We start from the raw sequence: 24829 nt of genomic DNA, 5'->3' as shown, positions 1-24829 counted from the left end.
AAAAAAAAAAAACCAACAAGATAACTGGGAAAGCACCTCAGAGGAAAACTGCCCTTCCAAGGCAAACGGGTAAATTATTTCTCGGAGCTCCTTTCTTTCCCGTTCGATGCAGCTCTTTTTGCCGCAGCCCAAGAGGCTCAGAGCAGAAGCAATCGCTTAAACAAAGGATTTGCTGGGAGCTCGGTTACATCATTGCTGCTGGTTCTAGCAGACTGCTGAGGAGGATTTGATTAACATATCAACGGAGATGCTGAATAGACAGTACTAGGCAAACTGGCTGCATTAGCTCCTACTCTGCTAAAAAATAAGAGTGCTACGTGGATGCAGTTACTTAAAAATTATTCTGACCTCTTCAGGTCAGAGAAGTCAGGAAAGATTTTTCTTCTGCATATATATATTTTCCCCTTGCCAGCAATGAAGCAGACAAATGCCTAACCTCCTGCCTGGAGCACCCTCAGATGCTGGGTGGGATTCGGCAGAGGAAATAGCACACAAGGTGGTAATCTTGTGCCTAAGTAGATAAAACTGCAGATTTGCCCTGCAGAGGAAATCAAGTAATTGCCGAGACTGATAGAACAGTGCTCCTGTTAATGGTATCACGTTCAAAATCCACTGAACACTCCTTCCAAATACATTTTTAAATTGTCAGCACATTGAGCAAGTGTACAGAAGTAACAACGTGAGAAAGGACAAGGGCAAGCAATAAGAACTGTGTTGGTTTTAAAAGCAGCTTTAGGAACACATTATCAGCTAGCATAAATCAATAATTCTGCACTGCTTTTAATGGTACTTTCCAAGCTTATATCAGTCTTGCTCTGCAAATAGCACCTCAGATCTTCTCATTTACAACATCTTAAAATCTTGCTTTGGGGTTACTCTGTTGTCAAGAAGGATCTATTTTTTCTAACAGGATTCTTGCAAACACAACCCATGTGACAGCCAGGCAACTCCCATACCAGCCCTGTTAATGGATTTCTGCAAGTTCAAGACCCACACACATTGTGCTTTGGGAATACGTTTGCTCAGAGTGGTGTCTGAAATAGCAGCTCTGCCACTGTGCCAGCTCAGGGCAGATTACATGGGTGTGACCCACAGGTAACTTTTCTCTAGTTCTCTGTTGAAAGTTGGGCATCTTCCTCCCGACTATCCAGCTAAAAGGAGAATAAAAACATTGAGCATCATGCCTTGCTGTTACAAATCCACTTAACTGGAAATTAATGTGAGGATACAGCTTCCTGTGCCTCACATGGAGCCTAGCCCTAACAGCAGCACACAAATAGCTGGCACTCTCAGGAAGTTTTCAAGTACTTGAGGTGTGGTGCCCGAAGGACACCAGAGCCCAGTGCAACCTGACATTAATTCTACCGATGTGCAGGGACCAGGGGAATCAAGTCTCCTCCAAGCAGCAACTGGCAGCTGGAGCAGCAGACAAGACAGAGCAGTGGGGGCAAAGTGAAGGCCTCTCTGCACCATCTGGCAGGCATGCAGAGAGGTGCGCTCTGGGCCCTACAGAATGGTGCAGCAGTGGCTATTTAAGTATCTGCTCCCCCGGGATACCAGCAGCACACACCTGCCTCAGGCAGAATGTCCTTGGGAGCTGCTGTCAGCACACACCATTGCCAACTCCAGCAAGGATGGTGCCTCAAAGTGCTTTATATTGAGCGAGGCCAACCAGGTCCGCCTCCCTCAGCCCCTTTGCTCTCTTTACTCTCACTGCTCAGCATAACCTGGTGGAAACAATAAAAACTTTTAGGATATTTATGCTTTTTATGTTCATTTCCCACATTTCTTTCTGAAAAAGCAACACAATGCATTAGTGAGCTGCTGCTGCAATTGGGTCTGTGCAAGTACACTCATAAACAAACAAATTCCATCATGCGTTACTTGCTACCTCATCAGGACTTGCAGCTACTGTAAACTCCCCCTGGATGTAGCAAACCTTAGCTATTTGTTATGTGAGTTTAAGAAAGCTCAGCCTGTGGCACAGTTAAGATTCTGCATTTGTGAACAGTGCAGCTGTTCGCAACTGCAGCAGTAGGGATATTCTCAGACTTGGTTTGCAAAGCTTCATGGAACTTAGTCTCTCCCAAAGTACAGTGTTATAGGGAAGACAATAGCCATACATTTTTCTGCAATCAACAAGATACAAGTAGAAATAGCTGAGATTGATAGCAGAAAGCAATGCAGGACAACATCTGTGAAGTGCTTAGTGGGGAATCAGAGCTGGAAAGGCCTGGAGGGAGGCCTGTTTTCTCTCCTTCCTTGTGTAGGCAGGTTGGACACAGGTGCTGAATTTCTGTTCAAGACATGATCTAGTAAAGCTGGAAGAAATTTCTGGGTTTTGTAATTTCTGGCGTGAGCAGTAATGAGATACTTTTTTCTTCCTTATATTTTTTATAATAAATTATTTTAAATTCTTGGCTGGGGCATTTGTTAAACACAAGAGCGCAGTCAGCTTTGGCACTTTGGGGACTCTTGAGTACAAGACAATGCTGGCAAAGGTCATCAAAACAGGAAATATAAAAATTGCTGTAGCCAGGCTGCAAAAATGACATACAATTACCAAAACCATTACAAAAGTCCAGGAAAGGCTGCATTTGCAGGGGATTGTCATGGGTTGATGCGGAATACTGAGAACCAAAACAAAAAAAAACATAAAACCATGACAGGGATCCACACTCTGACTTGATAATTGTCTCAGTTCCCTCTATATTTCTCAGGGTTTCCTCAGTGTGACAAACTGAACCGAGCCAGGACAGAATAGCTGCACGAGGGCACAGCCCTTCTGTGGGGCTGAACGCAGAGGGGCCACTTCAACTCCATGCTAGAGACGAGTAAAAAGAAGGAACTTTTGGGGATGCTATGGCCTTTGTTGTTACAGATGGGTTTATCCTAAATGACAGAAGAATTTAAATAACTGGGTTGAAGCTACCCTCAAAGCTGCATTTCTTGCTATATCAGACATTGCTGACTCTAAAATTATAGTTTTTCACAAAGTGGATTTTCCAATCCTTGCTCCACAGGATCTAACTGGGACAGTGATATCATTCCAAAGGAAAAGCCACAGATGTTTAAATGAGCTACAGTCAAATATCATTTGAAACAACACAAGTATTTAGAGTTGCAAAGAACAAAAGTTTCCACATTCAGATGGCCTGGGAAAAAATCAAGGCTTAGTTTGTTCAGGCACTCTTGTGTAGTGGCAGATTTGACTCAGTGCACTGGTATTTTGCATGTAAATGCTCAAAGGGTGGCATAGTAGAACAAACTCTATAGAGAATAGATATAAAGGCCTGCCTTGTGGAGAGCCTCATTCGTGCACCGGTGAGAAGCAAGTCCAAACTGCAGTGTCTAGTAACAGCAGAGCAAACAAAGAGCAGCTAAGTAGGACTGGTGCTGCAACAAGAGAGCGGGACAAGGAATAAAAAGCTTCTGCAGTGAGAAATAAACTAAAACAAAAGGCTGGTTTGGAAGAGCTTTGGCAGTGCAAATTACAGGACACATGTACACAGATTTCTTCCAAATGGCCAGCAAACCACAGTTGCTTGTAAAGCTGTGCACACATTGTGTTCTGTGTTAGTGGTTAATCCACAGCTGATTAAGATCCACCCCGTCTGTGCGTGCAGAAAAGGCATCTAGCAAACAGACTGGGGGAACTGTGCTTAATATGATGGTTAATAACAGCACATCCAGTTGCCTGATTTGTACCCACAATTATCTTTGTAACCAGGAATGTAAGAGGCACAGCCATGGTCCTTCTGAGACTGAGAAATGGATTGTCTGTGCGCAAAGCAATTACTTCTCAGCTGTGATATGAGATGCACTGTTGCATCCTTCTTTTCAGAGGTGGCAATTCAGGAACAGTGCTGGTCTTCCCATCTGCTGGTCTTTTCATCTAGTTAAGAAATAAGTCTTCATGCCTGAGAGATTAACACATATCTACGCAGACGGGTTCAAGGCACTACCTAGCCCCACTGTGGGCTACACTTCAGCCTTTGTAGAACTTCTCTGAGGTTACATAATAAAGGTTTACACCTACAGGTTTATTCAGAATGACACCACACGCACTGACTGACACTTCTTTCAACTTGAGCAGTGCAAGCCCAGCACACCATGAGCAGTGCCAAGCTGTGAGGTATAACCTGGATTGCTGCAGGGGCCAGGAGAGAATTCTTTTCCTCCTGCCCCTGTACGCTCAGCTGTATCATCTAGGGAGCATTTCCAGCTGAAGCAAAAAAAGATGGCCAGGGGCAAAATGAAGGACATGGCAGGCTAATGGTCTCATTTGGTGTAGCAAATGCCCCAGAATCCATTGACAATTTAGGAATATAATCCCCTCACTTTTATTAGAATGACATGCTTCAGTCTTCTGTACAAATAGGAGAATACAGTTTCCCTATTGCCACAAACTTACATACAGTGATTTTTCTCAAAATAGGGCGCAGCAAACTGCCTAGTGGAATGCCTTTACCCCTGTTCATAGTGAGGATTAAGGTGTGAAATTCCTATTAGGACAGGGGGATTAGGCTGCTGCATTTACATAAGATTTGACACAGAGGATCAGTTCGTTGGTGTATGCAGGCTGATGCACAGCCCCTGCGACAGGCCAATAGCTGATGTTGCAGAGGGGGAAAGCTCCCCCTTCACAAATAATGCACTTTCTCTTTTTGCATGGTTTTGCTTGGAGAGGCAGGTCCAAAGAAACCCAGAGTGTCTTCTCTAACACTTGCTTACAGCTCCCTGAATGGGAGGCAGTGAAATTGATTCCTCATTTTCACAACTGGATCGGAAGATTTCACAAAACTTTGCTTTTCCCTCAGCAATTCTGTATGATAGAGTTAGCAGTGTTAAGCAGATACATCCCCACTTCAGTTCATATTACTCTATCTTCCTTGACTTTAGCCCTAGGAACAGAGCAGCCCAAACTCTCCAAAGGTAGCTTTATTTCTTTGAACCTCAGGGCTTTTGATCAGGGAAGAAAATGCATGAACCTATTGTGCTTTCTGCTCTTAGGAGTTTAAAGGCAGATCCTTTAGTGTATATGATAAATTCTTTATTCAGTTTATTCAGTTTTATCACTGGACCGTAAATATTCAGTGTTAGAGTTTACTTGCTTAGCTACTGTATAGTAATTTGCATAATTAAATTACCCCAAAGCATAAAATTAACAACTGATTGGAATCAGTTTTGATTTACATGCAAAATAACAAAAAAGTCTTGCGAAGTAGAGTTAAAAAAAATCAGTAATTTAGGAATATATATAGTGGTCCTAATTAACTATAATAGTAGAAGTATGGCGAGACCAGCTTCAGCCATGGTGGGTTTCCTTGCTTTTCCCCTCTTACTGCTGCTTCTCAAACCCTGCAGTGCACCTCCACACAAGCTGACTTGCTGGAATTTCTTCACATGCCTAACTGCTCTGATGTATCTAAACTGATGCCTCAGCTCTTGGTAGCACTTAGACCCAACACCCATGTCTGAGAGATCCTGCTATCCCAGAAGTACCAGCTGAGCAGTACTGATGTCCCCTTGTCACCTCTCCCCCTGTACTTTCTCTTATATTCATCCAGACAGTCTGGCCTAAGTGGAAGACCATCAGGTCCCTTCAACATTTCTTCAGAGATCATAGTATATCTTAGTATGTCAATGAAACAGCTAATATATCAAATAACTTGGGATAATATCATCTGTGGAGGAGCAGAATTGAGAAGCCAGTGCTCATAATACCAAGGTCTTTTCCTGGGTCATTAAATCACAACACTGAACTCTTGGAGTTTTGTTTTTATCTTGCATGAAATCTGAGGGGAAGTACATCCTTCTGAGGTGGAAGAAAGTCATTAACAGCTGTTTCATGAAGGTGACCCACACAGCGTACGATTTGTACAAAGAACAAATAGGCACTCACACATCAAATTAAGGAATGATTTGTAAATCCAATACCCAATCTGACAACTTATTTTAAATACTGTCTGCTAAAAGCTCACCAGAACCAGAAGTGTAAATCATGCCTTTTGACTTTATTTCTACATCTCTGTAATAACAAACCACTACTGGTGTACAATGCCACTTTCCTGACTCAGGGAGTAAAAGAGGGATGTTAAAGAAGCCATAAATAGTATCTGCTGGTACTCCCATTTATATTATAAGCTGACTTTGATTCAGCTCCCTGCAATTAACAGGAACAAGAGGAAGACAAATAAAATTACCCCAGCTGTTTGTGGCCGACAGACCTGGCCTCCCAGCTGAGAGCTCTTTGTGCTGCTGAGCACGTCACCAAGCAACCAGCCCTTGCAGCTGCCAGACTGCAAAAAAGAAGTGAAAGCATGACTTATGGAAAGGAATCACATGTGAAGGGGATAAAGGTTGGGACTGAATCAATCTCTGCTTTGTCTCCTGGCCTAAATGCAGCATTAGATACGAAAAAAGAGATCACTGTCAATGGGTTTCACCCGCTGAGGGGGCAGAACCTGGACACTTATTTTGTGTTAGAAGACAGACCTTTGGAGTATGAAACCCAGGTATCCCATTCATGATATCTGGATGCAACAAAAAGAAGAGATTAAATCTGTTACAGTGCTATTAACATTCTTCGCCAGACTTAGCTGGTGGCCCAAAAACCAGCAGAAAGGTGGTCCACAAAACATCTGCCAAAATGACTACATTGTCCCAGTTGTAAGTCAAACCCACATATAAGTCAAGTGGAAGTGAAAAAAGATTGTTTGATAATTGAAACAATATGTCAAAGAAAGCAAAGCAAACAGGCAAATCCCCATGCATGCAGGCAGGGAAGAAATAAAATGGGAGAAAAAAAGAGAGCGAGAAATTAAAATTCAACCATGGTCTATGTTTTACTGATTGCTGGAGTAATGTTAGCTGTAAGAACTATATAGTGGATATTCTTATCCAATCTGGGAAGTCTTTTGATGAAAGAAAAATAAATAAATAAAAGACTTGAGAAACCCTGATCCCCAGCTCTCCGCGTTATGAATCAAAACTTATAGGTGAATCATCTTCTATTTTTCCTAAAAAGAACAGCTAGGACACACATGAAAACTTATAGCCTCATTTCAGCCCCCCCATGAGTTTAAATGAGGCAAAGCATACCCAACTGAAATTGCTAAATTAATTGCCTTAACCCAGGCCACAGCCTGCAGGTGGAGTAATGCCAGGAGCTCCAAGACCCACTCTTTGACTTTCTGAAGCACAATGCCTGTCATCTATCATAAAATATTTCCATATTTCCTGTAGCAACTGCCTTACTATCAAAAGTAAGAAAGTCTTTCGTGAGCTATGTTTATTAAAAAAAAAAAAAAGTTAGTTTTCACCAGTACTAAATATTATGAGATGTGTACAGTAGTTTTTCGTGTATCCACTTTTGGGCTCAACTTTATTTTTTGTTGTTTACTGCCCATTTTACACTAAGCTGAATGTTTCACAGATACAACTGGAAACAACCCAAATAACAAACAGCAGAATCAGATGGGATTGTTTGTTACCAGCATCTGCTTTCTGGGAGAAAAAGCATTCTGCAGAAATAGTGTAAGATAGAGTAATTCTGCACGGCTTGGCACTAAATCACTACCTGGTGCCAACAGCAGTGTAAAACCTTTATGGAGATGTTCGTGAGGTGGATAAAAATTCAAGGAAGAGCAGACATTTTGGAAACTGCTCTCCATTTTAAAACTGCAAGAAACACCAAGGATGTAAAGATCTCTGTTGCTATAGAGAGCTAAAAATAACATTCACCAACAGTCTCTATTGAGAGTCTTACGCAAAATCCAGGCAGCCTTATGGCTTTCATTTTGTGGGACACATTTTGCAGCTCTCCAACTAGGGTTGTCTAAAATGACAGAAATTCCCAGTATCATTTACTCTGAAAGTATTAAAATTCACTAGAAGCAAAAAGATGCCTCAATTTTTTGCTGGTATTAAGAGATGTAAGTTCTTGTTTCTAATCCATTATGAAGGGCTTTCAACTAGGCAAGAATAGCATTCTTAGCTCCTAACGTTGGCTATCTATCCCGACTCTTTGATACACTTAATTTACATGTAATCCTGCAGTCTGCCAGCAGTTGATAAGGTTTCTGATACGTGCACATTTGAGGAAGAGAAGTTTAGTCCTCTTCCTGCCTTTCCAGAAAGCTGAGCTCCACGATGGAAGGCCTCTCAGGTTTAAGGTTTCAAACAGATTCAAACAAATTTCTTCTCAGCTTGATACGTTTCTCTCCCAAATAATTCATCTTCTAGGTTTAAAATTATTATAATGTTGAAGTCACTGCATTGCAGTTTTGCTTCTGCTTCTGTTATTAAAATACTTCAGACTTTTAAAATACTACGAGGTAGGGAACCACGATGAAGGGCATAATTTCTCTCCATTTCAATGATACTATTTTGGAGATAAATACAGTGTGAAAATTGGACACATCAAAGAAACAGCTGAGTTAATAGCTATACAACTCACATTTAAAGAATGGACTGAAGAATGTGTTAAGAGCAAAACTTCCACAAGCACTGTATTTTTGTTCCCCAAACGTAAAGAGTAGAATCACTCCACACAGTTTTTACAAAACCATTTCAAATGCTTCATATCATGCAGATTTCAGCTCTGTCTATAGAAAACGAGAGTATTCCCCATCTGTAAAGCCACACCTATAGTGTCTCTCAGCCTCTTTACATAGCTAGACACCTCAAACCTCCAAAGTAAATTAATGTCCAGGGTGCCATGTCATCCTGATAGCTCAGCCAGAGTCAAACTCCCAGACTTCACACTAAGAGGCACAAAACCATACCACAATGTAGAAACCATGGAGAGCAGTGTAAGCCTGGGTGATTTCGCACTGAATTCTCTCTCCACAGTACACACGTCTTGACCATTTGTAACTTACTTCACATTTCACCAAAATTCTGGTCTTACTATAATACATTTACAAATGAGTTTCCAAGCATATGTGTAAGCTATTCCATCCTTTGTAGTGCAGATGGGAGCACTGCAGAGGCGTACGGGTCAGCACAGTCTTTGGAGAAATTATTTATTTATTTATCTTCCAAGGCTCACTTGTGAACGTGGAGAGGTGAAGTGGAGAGTTAAAGTAGAAGGGGAAAAGGACTACAGCAACATTTAAAACTGTTCCTTTCTAAATTTTGTATGTATACCATATGTTCCAGCATGTTAATTTGTTCTGAATCTGTGCTGAGACATTTGTACTAGCCTGCCTCATCAAGACCAATCCTCTCAGCTGAATAGATATATCTAATTTAAAAGCTAAGAATGAGAGTAATTTATACCAATGTGCATTATTTTGCACTTATGATCTTCCATTATACTGCCTATTCATCTTGGTATCCCAGTATCAGCATGGCTGGGGGTTTTGCATGATGGCTTGAAGAGCTCCATCACAACCAGGGAGTGATGTTCACACGAGGCAGTGGCAGAAGCAGAGCTGTGGCCCCTGGTAGCTGTAGGGGACTGAGTACCAAATGCACGACGCAGAGCAGATGGTGAGGGCAGGAGAGCACAGGGAAGGAGCTCACAGTCCTGCTTCTACCCTGCTGCCCAGCAGGCTCACTGGCTGCATAATTATTCCAGCAGAGCCAATAAAGCACGTTGTGTTTGTTGTGTTTATTGTCCTTCAGATAACAAGGCTCAGATCTGGAATGATTGATCTCTCACATACCTTCTGACTGAAGCAAAATCCTCTGAAAAAAATCCTTTTAATGAATGAATGAATGATTGTCTTCCCCCCTAGTTTTTGTTCATATAACTAGTTCCTCCCTTTGAGGAAGAAAAGAAAGAATTATTGAAAAACAGATTACAACTTACTAGTTGAAAAATCCTATGCATTTTTCAAGATAGAAAATAATAGTAAAGCACTTTACCAATAGTAAAGTGAACCAACGCACAAAAGTTTCCTATGCATTTTAAAATATGTGCATAAATTTGAAGCTGCAAATGAAAATGAGATTTGCACTTATCTCAAAGCATAATGTAGAAGTAATCAAATATATTTTCAAAGTAATGTTAAAAACTCCAGTCAAATGCTCTTGGGTTTATTAAAGGAAATGAAGAAAAAACAATAACTAACACAACTCAAGGATCATGTTTTCAGAGGAAAATAGTATCTTTTTACTGTAAGAGGAGAATTTAGTTTACCCAGACAGCAAGCTGAGCTGCAGAGCTATATCTGCAATATTTACTAAAAGATATTTATACAGATAAGTACACGTGCATATACTTGCACACACCCTGTTTGCTTTAACAAGAAAACTAGAATTGTGTCTTAATTCAGAAAAGAGTGACTGTATATTCACAGGGGAGAGGGTGTGTCTTTTGACTCGGAGCAGCAAATGCTCAGTTTATTAGCCTTGCTCACTTTTCCCTATTGAGTTTAAATTCAGAGCTAAGCAAATTTCCAGGAGCAGTCCTGCAATTCCAGCTCTGTGTGCTAATCGATTTGCTGCAGCCCGGGAAGCCCTGAGCACAAACTGGAATAGCCCTTAGCTTTCATGGCTTGCCTTTGCACTTCCCCACATATGCAGGCCTACCTTAGCCAATTCTGACAATCTGGATGGATTGGGTCCAGCTTTTTTTTCTTCTAAACTCCTTTAGACGTGCATTTATTATGTTTCTGTGCCAATATCTTTCATCACCCCTGGCAGACCTGGGGGTGGATGGAAGCTGTTATCCTCTGCACGTAAGTAAAGCTATCACTTGTCCCACACAGACACGTTTGAATGACACCAGCATTGTGTATAAAACACATGGCTGGAAGGCTTTGGACAACCTCTCCAGCTCAGTATGGGCCCTTTGCAACATGGATTCATTTCCTAATACTTCAGTTACATCAATATGCACATACATACAGAGAATAAAAATCATTGGTTCCATTTTGTGTGTAGTTTCAGGGACAAGAAAGGAAATACTGTTGTGTTGGATGATAGCACTATCACACTCTCTTATCACCCTCGATTGTTTGGCTGCCTGCTTCTAGCCACATCTAGTGCAAGCTCTTCCTAAAGCAAAGCCTGAGCTGTCGTAGCTCTCCACTACTGAGTGAAAACAGCCTTTTGATCAAAGGCCAAGAAGAGCTGTGAAGGGTATGGAAAGGAAGCACTGGAAGCAATGGATTCAGACAGACAAGAAGAGGTGGAATTTACTATGGGATGTGGAATACAGGACCATCCACAATCAGATTCTTGAGGTCTCTCATGCTGGGTAAGGTCAGGAGAGTATTTCCTTGCTTGATGCACTAGAGCAGGTAGATAAACATGAGCAAATGTACCTAATATGACACCATTCAGAGCATAAGAACCGAGGACTCAGGCTTACCAGAATGAACAAGACATTCTTCCAGTACGTATGGGAAAAAATCTACATGTAATTTGTGTTTCTACTATGTCATCAAAATAAGGCATCTGCTGAATTCCAAGCGTTGAGGTAGATGTTTGCTCAGAATAAATTCTAGATACCTGCTTCCTGTCAGAGCAGGTGGGACTCCCATTCACGACTCTGAGATTTCTACCTGAGCAATAAAAGGAACCAGAAACTTCTGTTTCATATGATAATATAATTAGTGATTGGAAAAAAAAAATAGAAGGCTTTTTCAGCCTGTCTCAGCTCCTGTTATTCAGCCTAATTTTCCCTTGCTCATTTTCAGCCTATTTATTCCTAGATAAACCCTCTGGCACTACAGTGAATAATCCTCTTCTCTCCTGGGATTCAGAGTGAAAAGGGAACATGTCACTCCGTATGACAGAAAGAACTGCTAAAATAAAGATGCTGGTGAGGATTGAATTTTTAACATCTCTCTTTTTGGGGGTGTGAATAGCACCAGGATTCAGTGATAGGGGCCATGTACTTCTAGGTCATCAGGTCAAATCTGACTGTGTCCTCCAATAATTTTGACAGTCTGCCATCTGTGATATAAGGAGCAGATGTTCAATACACGCCTGCTAGCAAGGCCTGTATTTCCAGAAGACCAACAATTTTCAGCAAGCAGCACTACAGCCTGCTTCTGGACTTTGAGACTCACTTCTTTAAGGAGACAATAGATGGATTAGACCTTTAGCCAGTGTTTACAGAACAACAAAACGCCAACAAATGGTGCCAGAGACCTGTCCGATGGCAAGTGTGAGCCATTCCAGAACCAGAGGCTGAGCTAAAGCAATGGCAAAATATCCACCAACCCTTGCAAGATGATAGGCTTCTTTACTGTCTCCCTCTGCCTCTGTACATGGCCTTGGGAGTTTCTTGGGGACACCACCAACTGCAACCACATCAGCTTCAATGCTCACGTGGGAACAGATGTGATCAAGACTTAAGCTGCTGAGATCAAACTGCTTCTGCTTTAATAAATACAGGAATTAGGACTGCACACAGGGCAGCCTCCCAGAAAACAAGTCACCTTCTCCCATCATTAAATTGCACACAACAGGGAAGGATAATGAAAACAAAAATATGTGAAACTGGAAAACTGACTAGAGTCTGTCCATAGACTCCAGCACTTCAGTCTGTCCTTGGAGGGGACATACTTAATTCAACACTTTATTTAACACTGCTCCAGAAGCAGCTTCCTCAGACAGCTCCAGCCATGGAGCAGGACTAAGGCAAAATTTTGTTTACTCCAGAGCCACCTCTGGCAAGGACTGATCCAAGGCCATATATGTCAGCTGGTATTTGTCAAAACCCTTGTGACACCATGATCAGCCAAATCCCTGAAGCTGGACATTCTTCGGTCATTTATTTTTAAACAGGCCACAATGCAAATCAATTGATCAGCTATGAGAAAAAAAGAGCTAGAACATAACAGCTTTTGTAGGTATTCAATAAATATGTTTAAGTCAGTAATTCTTTATGCTCACAAGGAGTGGAGGGCACCATTCTCAGCTTGCTTGTTGGCAGAAGTTATCACAGCATCAGTACTACCGCTTTAGAGCATTTTTCACTACTGTCTGTAGTTGGCACAATACTGAAGACACTAGCTAGGTACAGTTTCAGCAACAGAATCTGATGGGCACACTCTGGGGAAGCCATTAGTATCCTAGACAGGCTCTTTTATCCCTGATTCTGCGGCCCATAGACCAATGTAAACAGAAATTAAGAAGCATAAGGTTTCTGAATAATACCTTAGAAAATCTTCTGAATATTTCATCATTAGTACTTAGATATGCGTTCATGGAAGCCTGGCTTATTCACTCTAGCATATAATAAAATCCTTAAGGGATACCTGAGGCCAAATTGGTTTTGTCTGCGTTAGCGTCTAGTCGTTGCATGAATCAGGCAAAGCTGAATTTCTAGCTTAGACTAAGAGCTCCCTAAAGGTAGGGAACCAGGCTGCCTTGTCTGGCCATGTAAGTGGCTTGGGTTCAGAAGTTCTTAAGCCCATACATTATTACTTACTCTTCTTTGCATGACATGCATTTGCTAGTCATGTCACACGAACAACCCGATTCGGAGCAGCCTGCAAATGCAGTGAGAAGGAATGAAGCACAGAATTAATCCTAGAATGAAGTGACCTATCACAGGGAGCTGCTATGGGCAGAGCTGCCTGTGTTATTTCTCTGCTAGTCCTGAGCCACACTTGTCTTCCTGATATCAAAATGGGAGGTTTATGAAAGGCATGCCAAATCTCAGCAGCCAATAAGAAGCCCTAAAAAGATCTGGGAAAAAGATGCAGAACAGATACAGTCTCATTGTTATGGCTTTAGGCAGCAGGGAGGGAAGACAGGATTCACCTCTCCCCATTAGTGCCAGCTCTCGCAGATCCTTTCGCAGGATGCAGGATTAAGAAATACACTCATCTCCTATTTGTCTCTCCCATTCGTTTTGAGGGTAAACCTTCGCCAGCTTTTCACAAGTGAATTAAACTACTTTGTTCTGGGGTCACTTGAATGGAGCCTTTCAGAATCCAAATGGGGAGTTACAAAGTCTCATAAGAACAAGGTATTTCACATTCTACTTCTCAACATGTCTACACCTCAACATCTTTGCATGTTCCAACATGCAAACCAATTTGTTTGCTTTGTAGCCTTGAACCTCATGCCTCAAGGCATAAATTAACTAACTCCAGGGCTCTAGGGGGCTTTCTTTATTTATTTTTACCCCGATCTTTCAGCAATGCAGATGTTACTAGATACACCATGGGGTTATTCACCTTCTTGAGCATCAATTACAAATCACAGCAGTTGGAAGCATTTGTATATTTTGGTACAAATCTTATTCTGTGTCATATTAATTAAAGTTCGTTAATACAATCAATAGAACTACATTATCTTGGCAATAGAGTTTGGACCATTGCTAGCAATGGTACTTGAGTGGTGAAATTTTTACTGGTTTGTTTCCAGCTTAAAATCAGTGCAACAACTCCGAAGTTTGGTTTCTCCAGTGCAATTTACATGGATGCACCCAGGGTACATTTTTACTAGTAGTGAAGCACCAGATGCTGCTTTACCAACTATTTTGTTAGCCGTTATGTGAAAGAATCAACTTTTAGCATGTTGTCAGCTTAGTCATCCTGCTTCTTTCTCCTTGCAGCTGCTGTCCTTCCTCAATGCAAATAATCTAAAATGAAATGGGAGTTTCTCTTCTGGACAGGAAAGGTGGGCTGGTCTCCTGTGCATTTGCATCAGCTTTGTAATCAGAGAGATAAACTCCACTCCTCACCTGCCACAAGAAATCCTCATCAAAGAAAAGATTGCCAGAAGGGATCATTTTATTAAGACTAGAAATTATTTTGCGAGCACATTCACAAGTTCCATGACATATAAACGTATATAATTCCATTTGGTGAGACAGTTAACACTGAGATGGAATAGAAGCACTTTGTCTGGGCTAGATAAAAGCAAATAAATAGCATATGCATGACCTCTCTCTGTGCTTGAAGATTTTAAAATCCAAAGGAGATCACTATATGTTACTGTGGCAAAAAAGGCATGCAGTTGTCCTGATTGTTGAGCACATCTATGGGGAATTGGAGCTTACAAGCTCTCTCCCACCTGAACAGTACTTTTTTTTTCTATTTATTCAGTGATGCTAATTGATGAAATGGGGTATTTAGTTAATTAAGACGTGGCAAAGAATAAACTAAAGAAAAGACAGAAAGAATTCCATACCACTGAAAAGCATCTTAATTATAAGATAGTACTGAACCTACTGCATACATTTTTGGTTCTTCTAGAGCTGCACACTCATCCAATGACAATCATCCACATTAAAAAAAAATTAAAAAACAGACTAGTTTCTTTTGCTAGACCTCTTTGTATGTATTCTGAATTACTAAGACTCTGGAATGCAAGACAGCTTAGGAAAAAAGAAGTTCAGTATGGACAAAAGAAATTAACTTTTTCAGTTAATTTCTTAAAGCAGGAATAAATGCTGACAGATACCATCTGCAAAGCAAGATACAGAAGGCAGAAGATGGGTACTGGGCTGTTGGTCATGAAATTGCTTCCTCTCTCCTAAACACCTATTTATTGTACAGCACAGTGAAAGAAGCTCAAGCACAAATGGGACATTATGTCTATACAACATTTGCAAGGTCTACTTCAGACTACTGCATTCAAAATATTTGAGTGCAACTTCATCCACTGTGTCAAATTCTGCTTTCTAATTCAGTTTAACTACATGAGGCAGGAACTGTCATCATATGTTTATAAAATAGTCGGTGCTCCCAGGAATCCAGACTTATTTGGGACACTGGATATAACTATAACAGTTTTAAAAAAGAGAAAGAATGTGCCAATACAACTGCTTTATGACATGACCCACAGGTCAGACCAAATTCAGTCCTGCACACACCCGTATATACATACACATAAATTACATTATATGCATCTCAGCAGAATAGGAGCTGCAGTCATGAAACAAAGTGCTGAATTTAATCTACTGTCTTAAGTTTTTGTTTAATGCACTGAGTTCTTTGGCAGATACTACATTCTATGTAGCTATGACAGTTGAAAACATAAATCTGTATTGTGATTCTGTTATGACTCTTCTTTGGTCAACAGTTTGAAGCTCCTTCTGAGTTCTAGGGTTTTTTTCAATAAAGTGGTGATATATTCCAAGGAGAGAAGCAGCAGACAGACTAGGCACAAAGCACTAAAAATGTATGCAAGAGCAAGTAAAGTAAGCTACTTAAACACAAGATTCTAATTTTGCAATTTCAAAATGGTGGTAGTATTCAAAAGGGTAATAATCTGAGATATAACAAGAAACAAACTTCCTTAAAAAAATCTAACCCACTGTTGTTTTAAGTGCTACATTCATTCAAATGTATCTCATCCCATCCAGCTCTCAATTAACTGCTTTCTCATTCCAAATGCAGGTCTGCAGTGCATAGAAATATAATTATTTACACACCAGTCTATCATTGCCACTACTGTCTGTACTTCTAAAGCATCTTGATTACTCTACTGATGAGCACCATGGAAATGCCTATAAATAAAATAATCAGCTCTCATTAAATTACAGTTCATGGAGTAGGGAAAGATGATTTTCCTTTGTACGTTCCTTTTGTAAATTTTATCATTTCACAGCAGAGAGTGTAATGTGCCTCTGATGACACTCAAAGAGACGGACTGTCAGGATTCTTGTCAGTATTAGTTTGAGCAGCTTGCACTTTTGTATGAATATTTTCTCCTGAAAATAAAGTACTATTCATGAGAATTAGGCATTCAATAATCTTTTTTCTAATGTCAGAATCAGACATGCAAAAACCTTTAATATCATATCAAAAGGTCAGTCTTTATGGAGCAGTACGTCACGAAACCCTAACAGCAAACATGATGCTCAAAGCAGAAGCTTCTGGCTTTGGCTTGGAAAACTGCATTGTGAAAACACACATAGGTGGGAGATTTCACATAAGCTTAGATTAAAATATAAGCATTCAAGGAAACTTTCCAGTAAGAACAAAGCATTGGTAAATCAAATTTGCTCCTCAGGGCCCTCCAGCAATAATTGATGCCACAAATATCAAACATTGCATTACTGTCAAATTACAAAATCTCATTGCTCTCATTAACTGCAATACAAAATGTACATTTGCATGCAGTAAAACTGCTGGTGGTACCTAACACATAATGGAATATCACATTTCATAAAATGGTAAATTATAAAGCTAGTAAAACAAGTTAAATGTGGTAACATCAATTAGACTTTACTGAAATCAGATTTCTGTGGCAAACACGATGATGAAATTTTCAGGTTACCCCAATGAATGAAGTACAAAATTTAGGCACCGCTTTCTATGGATCTCTGAGGCTGACATGAGGAAAGCAAGGCTGCTTTCCTTCAAGGTTCTTGAATCCCTTTTGGAGCCATATGTTGTGGCTGCTATGCATTTGCAGTTGAAATTGCTAAATGACATAGGTCTTAGTGCTCCATCCTCAGCCATGTCCCCATGAAAGGCAGCCACTCCAGCACCAGACTGCACTCTGCCCCACAGCAGCACTACTCTAGGCAATCTGTAACTTAAGAGCAAGCAGCATTTCCCAAATTTCTGCTTAACAATTGACAGAATTTCCCAAGGTGGTACAGCCAACAGCCTATAAACACAGTCCAGTTTATGAGCTGATTCAGTCTTGCTTACCATTAGAGGTGGAGGGGAAAACACTGTTTATTCCTGCAAATAGTTTAAAGGCAGAAAAGAAGATGGTATGCCAATGGGCTCCAAGAATTTCCATGCTTCATCCAAAGCTGCATCTAATCTCCAAATTGTCAGCTATTCTCAAAGAATAGAGGCAATCTACTCATCCAGATTAAGATTCTCATCCTCACAACTGTGAGTGCAACAAGACAGCATAAGGAGACAACTGGTTTTGGGTTCAGATCCATCCATTAAGCCTTTTTTAAAGCTGCTGTGATTCAAGATGCATGGTCCTGTGCCCACATATGATTTTCCTCAGTGCAAAAGAATAATTTGTCCCTCCTCTCCCTCTTCTCACAGCCACTTCCAGTATTCCCAGTACATCACACATCCTGTATCACTACAACATGCTACTGTACAGTCAGCTCAGCTGGAAAACTGCTCACCCATGTATGTCGTATAAGCTGTATGACTTACAAGTGCAGGGCTGAGGCAAGTGGAAAGAAAATCTTTGAAGGGCAGTTGAGATTTTTTATGTTTGAAACTATAAACAGCCACCAACTGATGTGCAGGATGCAAAGATACTAACATGTATGGGCTGAGACAAAGCAAAGCTACATTCAGCTCACAGACACTGTATCTGGACTTGGAAACTTTATGAACCAATGTTAGGTGCTGAAAGGATGAACATTTTCATTTGTAAAGGCTGCATGTTGGTTGGACTTACTGCTTAGTGTTGGCAAGGTATTTGAATAATTTTCTCCAAAGATAGGAGAGTTAATTTAAAGCAACAGCTTAAAACCCTAGAATAGTCAGTGTCCAACTTTAACAAAAGAGCTGGAATAAGAAAAACAGACACAACAATAAGATTATCTCTTAATTACAGCAGACTCAAAACTATTAAATCAAGATCAGAATTTTCCTTGAAGAAGAATCTAGTTCTTCCCAGTCCCCAGAGCTATCCTCCACATTCTTTTAAGGGTTTTCATAGATATGGTAATATGAAATGCCTTATTGCTGTATAGCTGCTAACAAGAGACAGATGTTTATTTCAGTTCCAGAAAAATGCAGACACGAAGCACATTATGATGACCACCTAAATATTTCTGACCCAAGACCCCATTCTGCATGTTATCTATTCATGTATTTAGTCAAGAAGATGCAACAGTTCCATACTTTTCCTCCTAATTATTGAGAGCATACATGGATAGCTGCTTCATCTTAGCAAGGCCACAGTGAGAGGCACTCACCGTCAAGCAACACATTTTCACTTAGTGAATCCAAAGCCTGAGAGCTCTTGTCATTACTTCAGAGGCAAATCAACTGGTGGCCATAAGCCGAACTCCCCATGTTATTTATTTAGCTAGTCCGGAAGACACACAGTGCATGTTGGCGTGCAGGATGGAGCATCTGTTTCACTCAGATGGTTGGCTGCATTCTTCACTCGATATTAATATCAGTGAAAATTTAGTAACTTAACCACTGGCATGGGAAGTCTGACTTCTAAGAGAACAGATGGCAGTGATCATCTCAGGTTAATTTTAGGCTTCAAAAATTGTTCTGAGTCAGCAAAGCATCAAGATAAGAAAAAAAGAAAAAGGCAACATCTGTAAAATCTCCTACCTGTTTTCCATCCAGAGTATACAGCTTTTTGACCACTCCTGTCTCCAGTTTTATAGCTTCAGTGATATCAGTGAGAACTTGCTCAAACGAATGGGCCGTCTTCTTGTTCAAGAGCACACGGACTGCCTTCCGGGGCTTCACCCCACTACGGATGATGGTTACCAGCTTGGGACGCACAAAATCTTTGTTCTCCTTTGCCTGGGCGCTGTTGCTGCTGGCCAGAGACTGAGGTGCTTTCTGGTTGGCAGATGTCTTCACATTGACAGACCAGTTGGGATTGACGTTCTTCGTGTATTCCACCTTCTTGAAGAAGTTGTCAGATGAGCATACATAACTCTCTCCTTTCAAAAGAAATGAACATCAGTATAATATAGTTCTTACCTTAAGACTGCTGAGAAACAGACAATGCACATTTTTCCCCCATTAACTATGTAAAACATTCATCACAGTTTTCATTAGAACTTCAAAGACATCTTATTATTAAAATATTGTGTTTTATATTTTATATTTATGCTTATTTAAAATATGATTTAGCATTTCCCCAATGTAAGCAAGTCAGACAACTTACATCAGCAAACATACATGTCACTCAGTCACATAAACCTGGGATTAAATAAGACTGAGATTTGTAAAGGTATTAGTTACCAGAAGATGCCACTAAGCTGTCTAAAAGTTCATAAACATCTAATTCATTTAATCACCTAAATTATTTTGCAAATCTGTGAGATTCTTCTCTATCTTTTCAGACCTAGTTACTACTTCAGCCTATCATCTCCTTCCAAGAGGATATAAACATCCATCCACAAAGTACCTGTTCTATAAAGGCTGAAGAATTATGAAAATTCAGTACTTAACAATCTTTGTCAAAAAGCATCTTTGGTAAATCTAGCAGGCATAACAAATACACTTCATTTAGTGTCAGTGATTTATTAGTCAGATCTAATAGCAGCTAAGATACAACACTATACCTAATACCACTGTTTGCTTTAAAATGACTGGTACCAACCAAAAATATATTAAGGCCAAATATAGACATAATAGAGAAGGGTGAAATGTTACACAGTCCTAGTAGTAGCTCAATGGAAAAAAAGAAAAAGAAATAAAGCCCTACCCTATCCCATCCAGAATTAGTTTCAAGCTTCATCTGTAATTTATAGGATTCTATCTACCTAAGGTTTTAAAATCACCTTAAAGAAGGATTTGTAGGAGCTTCTTTGGGCCTGCAAGTCTGATGGATCCTTGAGGATTTATTACTAGAATGAGACTGTAAAATAGTCTCCCTAAGGGAATGTAGCTGTCTAGTCTGAAATGACTCAGGCTGCTGAGCATTTGAGGATGCACAGAAAAAAAAAAAGAAAAAAACAACACAAAAAAAACAGTAAAACAGTGAAGAGGAAAAAGCCTTTGCCCTTTGTCTCACCATTAGATAAAATTTTAATAGGAACTGAAGATACAAAATGGGTACCTGCAGGATCTTATGAAGTTTCTTTTCATGCTTTGTTGGACTGATCCTACAGTTCTTTAGGTATTGTGATAGTTAAATCTATATTTTAATATCAAGACCATTTTGAATAAAAAAAAATCCTTCTTCACATATAGAAACAGTTGCATTTCCTTATCTGTTACCTCCTACAAACTCTATGGCCTGGATATCTTTGAAAAGCCTGCCCAGCATCTCAATCTGGCTTTTCAATATGGAATCTTTCCAGATAGGGTTTCACATCTATTTGGCAAAGGTGTAAATATGGATTTCCAAAGAGCCCACTGATTTCCACAGAAAAATTTATGATCCAAGCATGAAACATATACCTTGTACACAGTGCTCACACAGTTATCCTTCTGATGACTAAATAGCATTTTTTAGTGAAAGTACTGAGATGATTCCCTCACAGAACACATGGAGAGACCAATAACACATACATACAGGCCTTACTAAAGGCTTAAAACAAAGGAGTGCACACTGTTTATGTCCTTACTACCGCTGGTGTTTGAATTCACAAAAATCCATTGAGAAGCTGCAAAATGTTTGGCTGTTCAATTATGTGGATTTCATTTTGCCCTGACTTTGTATTTCACTTGCCAGAAAGTAGTGCGTGCTCTCAGTGGTTACATCCCCAACAGCAGCTTTTGTCTCCTGAACTGCAGAGCACCGAAGTCATTTACCACCAAGCAGGAGGTATTTTGTCCCTTCTGAAGTAATGACAGAAACACAGACGGCAGAAATCTAACAAGATGGATACTATTTATTACTAGCGTACTCCAGACTAACAGAGCCCCAGCAGGAGGCTCTGTTGGTGTGAACAATCAATCTATAGCTGGAGTAGGAGTGCTATCAGCAAAGCTCCTTGATAAACTGCTCATATAGCACTCATAACTGAAGCTCCTTTAGTGCCTCACATTTCTTGAATTGGACTCAATAGAAGCAAAAACGTCCCACAAAGTTCCATACGTTATGGAGTTACTGATTGTTTTCCAGAAACACTGAATTTGTTAAATCTTTCTGATTAATAAGCGATAAGCCATTGTTTATTTATCTGCTTCAGCCAAGCAACATCTGGTGCAGAGGAGGCCCATGCTGCTCAGCACTTTCATAGCTGAGTACGAAGCAATGAGTCTGAGATGCTCAAACGGGGGAATTAGCCCTCCTAAGAACCTGAGCTTCCTCAAGCTGATAATTCCCAAGCAGCAGAGCCTTTGGGAGCATGCTGAACAGAACAGTAACATTATGCTTTGAGAAAAGGGATTTCTGCACCTAAATGCAATATGAAGAATAAGTGACTTGAATCCTATTCTCACCTCCACCTTTCTGTGAAAAGTTCTGACCTGTGCCTATGCTTCCCTACCTGAAAAATAGTAGCAATCAGCTACCAAAGGGGTGTTGGGCTCGAGTATAACTTGTTTTTACACAGTATTCTGGGAAACCACAACTAAATAAAGTATAGGCATATGCTGTGTTCTATAAAAACATGAAGTCTTAGTGTATTTTCCATAAATAAGCTCCACATTTTCAAGTGAGTTTAAGATATTATTGGTCTGTTTAGGAGAGTGCTATTATTCTTAATTCTAGGTGAATCCTTTGAAATTCTTCACTGCACTGTGTAGTTGCCTGGTGTACTTAGAACAGCAGACTCCAAAGGCAATAATGGCACCATGCAATAATGCCTATGCTTTGCTTCCACAAATGCAGCCTTTGGTACTCGTGGATAAAACTTTCAGATTATGCTCACAGTCACAAGTGGAAAATGTCATCTGTCCATTCTCACTTGGTTTTATTTAACCTGATCCCTAGCAGATATTTTATTGAATTCTAAAACTGACAAGAAATTTTCTTAGAGTGACACTGCTCTATCCTTCAGAATAGTGGCCCTTCCTAGCATCATTTCCACAGCTATAGCTGTATAGCTCCCAGGAAAAGGTATTTCCATCTTCCTTGACCACAGATATAACCTGAAGTGTTAATTTCAATTTAAATTAACTACAATTTATGTATTTCCAAATTCAGTTTTTGGCTGTGAAATCATAACGATATCCGTGAAATTCCTCAGTAAGGCACACTCCCTTTACCATTTGCCAGACAGGAATATTTGCTATTTCACTTTATGCAGCTGAGTTTTACCAAATTTTACCATAAAGTAGTAGTATAACCAAGCAAGAATGGTCTGAAGTCATTTGAACTTTCCAGTTTTGAATATGTGCACTGTGGTCATAGGTTCACCAAGGAGAGAAATCTTACGGAGGAATATTTCTAGCAGAGAGGAGTGGTTTTTCTGCTACATCAATACGTAGATGAGTCTTTAATGAGAATTCACGGTGTGCATTTGTGCCAGAAATATAACTGATAAGCACAGCATGGTTGTAGAAGTGCACAGCATAACAAAGAAAGGGAGGAAGCAGATACAAGATTCAGTCAAAGAAATAACTCCAAGAGGTACATTACTCTCCAGCCCTGAACGTAAAACCTGCACACAAATATTTTCAGGAATGTATATTCAGACAACAAGCAGCTGTGTGCACATGCAGAAACAGCTGGAACCATGAGAAAGTACAGTGAACAGCCATTTTGCTACTTCTAAACAAAACCCCAAATGGCATCACCAAGGAGAATTTCACATGGGGGTGGGAGCTTCGGTAAAGATGAGAAGTATCATCCCAGGCAACATCCAAACTGCTGCTCAATATGGCACTACAGGCATGGGAGCAGCGGTGCTAAGAACAGCCTTTTTCTAGTCAGTGCTAGGTCAGTGCAAGATGCCCTTTCTGGATTGCAAAGCCAAAGCCCTGCAGGATGTTGTGCACTTGGCATCATGACTGCGTGCTCCAGAGGTATCACTGTTTCCTACTGTGCCATCAGACCAGCTAGGACATTTATTTATTTTTTCTATCCTACTGTTAGCTATAGATGTAGACTGTAGAGCTTTGACCATAAGCCAGCACACTGGCCACTGAAGCCACGGTTTGTATCATACAACCGTACTGCCTATACCTGCATTACACATCACTGTGCTACTAATTTGATAGAAGCACAAGGCGATTAGATTATTCAGCTCCTAAAGAGGGATGATCTCAGCAAAGATAAGGTTTGCCTTAGAGAAGGTTTCTTAGAGATTCTAAGCTCAAGATGAGTGCTAAGCCTTCAACCCTCTTAGAACGGCTTCTTTTGACAATACTAAAAATGACAGGTTGTACTTTTGCAAAGAAAAAAAAAAGAAAAAAGTTATACTTTCTCAACATGCACCAGCAAGTTTTGCATGCACCAGCAAGTTCTCAAGTATAATGAGATGGACAGAATTTGAGAAAAATTGGAAAAGCTGGATTGAGGCCATTTTGAAAGTCTAACTACTAGCAGTTATTCCAAAAACTGTCTCTGTAGACTGCAGTCAATTATTTTGGTTATTAGCTCTACTGCCTCAAAGTTGAGACTTTGCTACTGTGCCCAGCTTTCATGTTTCATGGGATTTACTATGACTTCAGTAGGAATTAAGTGGACTTAACTCCTCACAGAGTTCATTATATATTGCATTAAAGTAGGCCCTTGAATTCAAATGCATGAATTTCCTGCTACTTTATGCACTGAAAATGATCTTCTTCTGCCTCAAGACCTACTTCACTGTGGCAAAAGAAACAGTGGAAGAGCTTCCTTTTGCTCTTCCACATGGAGCTTCCTCATGAGAGAAGCACTACTTGCTCTGTTGGAAAAATAAAAAAATTAAAAAAAGAAAGAGAAAATGAAATGCATGATTACCAAGTTGCCTTCACACTACATGATAAAGATTCACCATGCCAGGTTATCTACAGGGACCACACTAGTCCTAGTGTGGCAGCTCAGATGATCAAGGAAATAAAACAGAACAATAATATGTATTGCTATACAGGATATAATTAACCAAGCTCTAGGGATAACAGTTTCAGCAAACAATGTCAAGTTACCAAAGTTTCAATATTGGACTACAGGAGCTTCAGCTTTCCAGATGAACTGGAACATGCATACATTGGGTGGAGACTTCAATGTGCTTCCCTCAGTCCCAACACGCACCAGGCTCTGTACAGCTCCAAGGTGGAGCCTCTCCTGTGACTACTTTAAACATTCCTGGACAAGACTCCAGAAAAGACTCTCCAGGATATGACAG

At 40.2% G+C, this 24829-nt stretch overlaps 1 protein-coding gene across 5 annotated transcripts in view; it reads right to left on the bottom strand.

Moving 5' to 3' along the window:
• DCX (doublecortin) overlaps nucleotides 1-24829 on the bottom strand; it is a 136741-nt gene that overhangs the window by 53435 nt on the left and 58477 nt on the right. For all 5 annotated transcript variants that reach the window (XM_031554683.1, XM_031554684.1, XM_031554686.1 and 2 more), the window contains one exon: nucleotides 19203-19543. In XM_031554683.1, coding sequence (XP_031410543.1) covers nucleotides 19203-19543 — 341 coding nt within the window. The remainder of the gene's footprint in view (nucleotides 1-19202; nucleotides 19544-24829) is intronic.

This window comes from Meleagris gallopavo, chromosome 9, assembly GCF_000146605.3.
Source record: "Meleagris gallopavo isolate NT-WF06-2002-E0010 breed Aviagen turkey brand Nicholas breeding stock chromosome 9, Turkey_5.1, whole genome shotgun sequence".
Lineage (NCBI taxonomy): Eukaryota > Metazoa > Chordata > Aves > Galliformes > Phasianidae > Meleagris > Meleagris gallopavo.
This window is presented reverse-complemented; position numbering and strand designations above follow the sequence as displayed.